The sequence below is a fragment of the Sinocyclocheilus grahami genome, unplaced genomic scaffold (assembly GCF_001515645.1).
Source record: "Sinocyclocheilus grahami isolate Dianchi unplaced genomic scaffold, SAMN03320097.WGS_v1.1 scaffold949.1, whole genome shotgun sequence".
Classification (NCBI taxonomy): Eukaryota; Metazoa; Chordata; class Actinopteri; order Cypriniformes; family Cyprinidae; genus Sinocyclocheilus; species Sinocyclocheilus grahami.
The window spans coordinates 603,136-610,925 of NW_015506128.1; the positions used below are offsets into that span (position 1 = coordinate 603,136).

Consider the following 7,790-nt stretch of genomic DNA (forward strand, 5'->3'; position numbering starts at 1 on the left):
CACACACACACACACAAACACACACACACACACACACACACACACACATACTCACACACAGACAGAGACACACACACACACAAACACACACAACAAAATTAGAATGTAAATAAAAAAATAAAATGAAAACGCAAAAAGTAAAAACTCTATAAAATATTAATAAAACTTTAATAGCATCTCAATAATATTAAAATAAGACTGGTTCTCACTACCCATAAATAGTATAAAATATATATTTGTTACTCACTCATATCATATGCATATTAATATATACAATAAAACTCCAAATGTTTATTCATAATATACAATATGCATATTACAATGTCGCACAAACTAAATTATGCAAAGAATACAATGAAGAAAACGGAAAAATAGCTAAAAAAAAAGTGCAAGAAGAAAGAAAGAAAGTGCAAGAGAATATAAAATAAAAAACAAGAATAATAATAATAATAAAAAGAAGATATTTGCCATCATTCTCTTTGGCAATCTCACCCACACACACACACGCACACACTCTCTCTCACACACACACACAGACATACTCTCTCTCACACACACACACGCACACACACACACACACACATACTCACACACAGAGACACACACACACTCACACACGTACTCACACACAGAGACACACACACACTCACACACGTACTCACACACAGAGACACACACACACTCACACACGTACTCACACACAGAGACACACACACACTCACACACGTACTCACACACAGAGACACACACACACTCACACACGTACTCACACACAGAGACACACACACACTCACACACGTACTCACACACAGAGACACACACACACTCACACACGTACTCACACACAGAGACACACACACACTCACACACGTACTCACACACAGAGACACACACACACTCACACACGTACTCACACACAGAGACACACACACACTCACACACGTACTCACACACAGAGACACACACACACTCACACACGTACTCACACACAGAGACACACACACACTCACACACGTACTCACACACAGAGACACACACACACTCACACACGTACTCACACACAGAGACACACACACACTCACACACGTACTCACACACAGAGACACACACACACTCACACACGTACTCACACACAGAGACACACACACACTCACACACGTACTCACACACAGAGACACACACACACTCACACACGTACTCACACACAGAGACACACACACACTCACACACGTACTCACACACAGAGACACACACACACTCACACACGTACTCACACACAGAGACACACACACACTCACACACGTACTCACACACAGAGACACACACACACTCACACACGTACTCACACACAGAGACACACACACACTCACACACGTACTCACACACAGAGACACACACACACTCACACACGTACTCACACACAGAGACACACACACACTCACACACGTACTCACACACAGAGACACACACACACTCACACACGTACTCACACACAGAGACACACACACACTCACACACGTACTCACACACAGAGACACACACACACTCACACACGTACTCACACACAGAGACACACACACACTCACACACGTACTCACACACAGAGACACACACACACTCACACACGTACTCACACACAGAGACACACACACACTCACACACGTACTCACACACAGAGACACACACACACTCACACACGTACTCACACACAGAGACACACACACACTCACACACGTACTCACACACAGAGACACACACACACTCACACACGTACTCACACACAGAGACACACACACACTCACACACGTACTCACACACAGAGACACACACACACTCACACACGTACTCACACACAGAGACACACACACACTCACACACGTACTCACACACAGAGACACACACACACTCACACACGTACTCACACACAGAGACACACACACACTCACACACGTACTCACACACAGAGACACACACACACTCACACACGTACTCACACACAGAGACACACACACACTCACACACGTACTCACACACAGAGACACACACACACTCACACACGTACTCACACACAGAGACACACACACACTCACACACGTACTCACACACAGAGACACACACACACTCACACACGTACTCACACACAGAGACACACACACACTCACACACGTACTCACACACAGAGACACACACACACTCACACACGTACTCACACACAGAGACACACACACACTCACACACGTACTCACACACAGAGACACACACACACTCACACACGTACTCACACACAGAGACACACACACACTCACACACGTACTCACACACAGAGACACACACACACTCACACACGTACTCACACACAGAGACACACACACACTCACACACGTACTCACACACAGAGACACACACACACTCACACACGTACTCACACACAGAGACACACACACACTCACACACGTACTCACACACAGAGACACACACACACTCACACACGTACTCACACACAGAGACACACACACACTCACACACGTACTCACACACAGAGACACACACACACTCACACACGTACTCACACACAGAGACACACACACACTCACACACGTACTCACACACAGAGACACACACACACTCACACACGTACTCACACACAGAGACACACACACACTCACACACGTACTCACACACAGAGACACACACACACTCACACACGTACTCACACACAGAGACACACACACACTCACACACGTACTCACACACAGAGACACACACACACTCACACACGTACTCACACACAGAGACACACACACACTCACACACGTACTCACACACAGAGACACACACACACTCACACACGTACTCACACACAGAGACACACACACACTCACACACGTACTCACACACAGAGACACACACACACTCACACACGTACTCACACACAGAGACACACACACACTCACACACGTACTCACACACAGAGACACACACACACTCACACACGTACTCACACACAGAGACACACACACACACACACTCTCTCTCTCACACACACACACACAGCAAAATAAAATTAAATAAAAAACAAAAAATAATTACACTCACAATGTTGCATTAGCACTAACAAGCATACATTCTATATTCTACATAAATAGTAATACTATTAGGCTATATTATTATGATATACATAGTACATACAACACCTTTAATATGTTTGAGCGCTAAACAAGTCATTTGTATTTGCAATCACTCTGATTGGGCGTATGGGTGTGGTCTGTGCGCGATATCGGCCAATCAGCGGAGGGATCCCGCTGTGGGCGGGGCCGCGGTTTGTTGCAGCGAGTTCTGTGCGGTTCTTCAGTTCTGTGGCTGTGGGCCGTACCATCTGCAGCCGGAGGGGTGGAGCCACACACACCGATATCCAAAATCTCGCTTCTCCTCAGATATACAGCACTAGCTTGGTTTGTAAGGATTTATTCGTACAATATTTATATTACCAGCAGCTGTGACGGGGAATTAGGCGGATCGTTGTTAACGTAAGTCTGCTGTGTTTTCACCGTGGGTCCCTCTTCCAGCATTGACGGTCCTGTAGTCCCGAGCTCCAGTCTCTTTAACGGGATTCACGCTTGCTGTACATCAGTAGTGTATTTCTGCAATGAGCTGAACCGACAGGAATATTTTAAGGAATAACCTGGGAAAATCATGGAATAATACCAATACATAACATTTATTCAGGTATGATGTTTTATGCATGCTTGCTTCGAAGTGTGCACTGTTGTTTACCGCATTTTGCAATATGCTGTTCAAATCCAAATAACGCATAATGCAAATATGCATGGCGAAAAGTGTGCATATTCCTTTTTTTTTTGCATTTATCTTCTCCGACTGATGCATTAACGGTGTAAACCAACACTGCTTGGCCCCATTCAGGAGTGGATGACAGGTGTGGGTTGAATTATGCATGCATGTGAAATAACTTAATGCATAATGCAGCCTAAAGCTTCCCGAATGCATGCTACACGGTGTTAGAATTACATATTACATGCGACTTGTGCTTGTTTGCATTAAAGGCATAAAAAGATCACTTATTTCAGAGACTGATGCATTCAAAGGGGAAGGGGTGTCACATCTGTATGGCAAACTATCACACCAAAATGCAGTTTGCATGCTTGCCAAACAGTGTGCACTGGGGAATTAGGCGGATCGTTGTTAACGTAAGTCTGCTGTGTTTTCACCGTGGGTCCCTCTTCCAGCATTGACGGTCCTGTAGTCCCGAGCTCCAGTCTCTTTAACGGGATTCACGCTTGCTGTACATCAGTAGTGTATTTCTGCAATGAGCTGAACCGACAGGAATATTTTAAGGAATAACCTGGGAAAATCATGGAATAATACCAATACATAACATTTATTCAGGTATGATGTTTTATGCATGCTTGCTTCGAAGTGTGCACTGTTGTTTACCGCATTTTGCAATTTGCTGTTCAAATCCAAATAACGCATAATGCAAATATGCATGGCGAAAAGTGTGCATATTCCATTTTTTTTTTGCATTTATCTTCTCCGACTGATGCATTAACGGTGTAAACCAACACTGCTTGGCCCCATTCAGGAGTGGATGACAGGTGTGGGTTGAATTATGCATGCATGTGAAATAACTTAATGCATAATGCAGCCTAAAGCTTCCCGAATGCATGCTACACGGTGTTAGAATTACATATTACATGCGACTTGTGCTTGTTTGCATTAAAGGCATAAAAAGATCACTTATTTCAGAGACTGATGCATTCAAAGGGGAAGGGGTGTCACATCTGTATGGCAAACTATCACACCAAAATGCAGTTTGCATGCTTGCCAAACAGTGTGCACTCCAGAGTACTGCTGGGATGGCATGCCAAATATTTAGCAGTAGGAGAAAAAATGACTTGAGTTGTTGCTAGCAAATATAATATAGTGCATACTCAATGCATAACGCAAATGCGTCCAGTAATGGTGCGAATGAAGTGTACATCTGAGTGCAGTTTTGTGCATGCAGGGGGAAGGGCAGCAGACACTGGAAGACTCGCTTTGTGAAACCCGAGACTTCAGAAAGCACAAAGCATCTCCGTCGCTTCTCTGTTCAGTTTATGCACTTAAAATAACACCACATTTCAAACGAATGCGTACTGTTCTCGTGCTCTGACGCGTTAACACGTTGTACAGTTGCTGTTTTCCCCCCGAATGAGGTGCTGTGTGTGATATATGAGGAGGAATGATTCGTTTGGATGAATCGGTTAGTTCACCGAAGATCCGAATCGCGTAGCGTGTTTCGCAGAGACAATTGTTTTGATTAAAAATGGCACGTTTTCGTTTAAGTTTTCGGTTTTACTGCCAAATTAAATTATATCCTTGCCTCTTCTCGGGTGATTTACAAACAGTTCGGATCTTTAAAAAAAGAACCGATTCTTTCGAATCGGTTCGGTCAGGCATCACTAGCCTGCGTTATGTGTGTTATCACATTATGTATTATGAAGTGTTATCACTTCAAGCTTGATAAAGGCTCTGTATTGCCAAAGCATTCATAAAAACCTTATAAATGCACCGTTTTTCTGTTGGAAAATCCAGATTAGGCTGGTAAATGTGTTTTGGTAACTAGTTTCAAGCTGGTTGACCTGCCATAATGTTCAAAAAACCAGTTTGATCACTTTAATCTTGTGTTATATAAATGAATGACAGGGTTTAGGTTCAGAGTTTGTGTCTGATGCACATATACGGTGTTTACATATAGATGCATGAATGAACTTTTAAGGGTTAATTTGCTGAATATCAGACAGTGCAGTTGCACTCTGTGCATTAATGATAAGGATGATTTTCTGGGTGGATTTTTGTTCAGAAAACCCTTCTGTGTGATTTTCTGCCAGCCGTTACAGAGTTATAGATCAGACATGAGACCAGAAGAATGTGCGTGTTTGACAGTGTTGGTCTGGGTGATATGTATATTTATATCTATTATATATATATATCATTATTTAGACAACATTTTTTATTTATTCTAATAATATGTATTTAATTTACACTACCGGTCAAAAGTTTTTGAACAGTAAGATTGTTTCTGTCTTGTCTCCTGCTCACCAAGCCTGCATTTATTTGAGCCAGAGTACTGCAAAATTGTGAAATATTTTTACTATTTAATATAACTGCTTTCTATGTGAATATCTGTTAAACTGTAATTTATTTCTGTGATGCGCAGCTGTATTTTCAGCATCATTCCTCCAGTCTTCAGTGTCACATGATCTTCAGAAATCAGTATAATATGCTGATTTGCTACAAAAAAAAAAAGTAATATTATTATTATTATGTTGAAAACAGCTGAGTAGAATTTTTCAGGTTTCTTTGATGAATAAAAAAAATCAGAAGAAATATATATACACACACACACACACAGGCCTATATGTACATTTATATTTTTATTTATATTTAAGTGATGAACCATATATACATTTGATATTTTATCTTATATTTGATATTTTTCATTATAATTTAGACAATTTATGTTTTTAAATTATTTGAATAATATATATTTTTATTTCTATTTAAGCAATAAACAACATTTAATTTTTAGTAAATGAAAAATGCCACTGAGATGTTGAAGTAATGCAGATTAATTGTTAAATCAGTTTGTACTCGAGAGACAGGTAAACAGGTGGAGACAGTGCTATTACAGAGACAGAGATGACTGTACGGTGGTGAAGAGGCCTAAACATCCCAGCTGTGAAGACGCCTCGGACACAAGAGTCTTTGTTTAGTCTCTCTGTTCGGGCCACAAAGCTGCCTCTGTGTGTGTGTGTGTGTGTGTGTGTGTGTGGGTGTGTGTGTGTGTGTGTGTGTGTGTGTGTGTGCGTGTGTGTTGGAGTGTGGGTGTGTGTGTGTGTGTGTGTGTGTGTGTGTGTGTGTGTGTGTGTGTGTGTGTGTGTTGGATAGTTAGTGTGTGTGTGTGTGTGTGTGTTGTGTAGTTAGTGTGAGTGTGAGTGTGTGTGTGTGAGTGTGTGTGTGTGTGTGTGTGTGTGTGCGTGTGCGTGTGCGTGCGAGTGTGTGTGTTGTGTAGTTAGTGTGTGTGTGAGTGTGTGTTGTGTAGTTAGTGTGTTTGTGTGTGTTGTGTAGTTAGTGTGTGTTGTGTAGTTAGTGTGTTTGTGTGTGTTGTGTAGTTAGTGTGTGTGTGTGTGTGTTGTGTAGTTAGTGTATGTGTGTGTGTTGTCGTCACCCGTCGCTCTGACAGATGAAAGGCTGCAGGACTGTGAACTCTCTCTGAGATCTCCATCGCCTGTGTTTCTCTGTTTGCATCGAGCTGATGTTGAAGATCAGGCCCGCAGAGATCAGAATGTATTATCACTTCATTATAATCCAAGAGTATTGCTTTTGATTTTATAATGTGCTGGTGAAATGTTCAGGAAAGAATCCGGCATTAAGAAAGTGCACAGAGTTGATTGGATGAGTCTAGTTTCTGTCTCGGCGCTCTGAGCATCAGTTTGTTCTGCTCTCACTTTCTCTCTGTCCGTTTCACTGGACTCACAGAACTTAGAGTTTTTCTGCAGTATTCTTATTTGATTTTGTTGATTTTTAAGTGCTCATGCACTCAACAGCATGTCAAGTTTTATTTAATAATTTATTAACTTGAAAATTAATGTCAAGATGTCAAGGTGTGTGTGGGTGTGAGTGTGAGTGTGAGTGTGTGTGATTGTGTGTGGGTGTGAGTGTGTGTGTGTGTGTGAGTGTGAGTGTGAGTGTGTGTGATTGTGTGTGGGTGTGAGTGTGAGTGTGTGTGA

General features: G+C 42.2%; 2 protein-coding genes across 2 annotated transcripts in view; one reads left to right on the plus strand and one right to left on the minus strand.

Annotated features, from left to right (window-relative positions):
* The window catches only part of LOC107564598 (pre-mRNA-processing factor 17-like), a 36,740-nt gene extending 33,364 nt beyond the window's left edge, over positions 1–3,376 (minus strand). The window contains exon 1 of the mRNA XM_016249716.1: positions 3,242–3,376. Within this exon, the coding sequence (XP_016105202.1) occupies positions 3,242–3,376 (135 nt within the window). The remainder of the gene's footprint in view (positions 1–3,241) is intronic.
* Positions 3,377–4,244: 868 nt separating this feature from the next.
* Positions 4,245–7,790, plus strand: part of LOC107564591 (wiskott-Aldrich syndrome protein family member 1-like) — a 91,845-nt gene continuing 88,299 nt past the window's right edge. The window contains exon 1 of the mRNA XM_016249711.1: positions 4,245–4,404. The gene's annotated coding sequence lies outside the window, so the exon portion shown is untranslated. The remainder of the gene's footprint in view (positions 4,405–7,790) is intronic.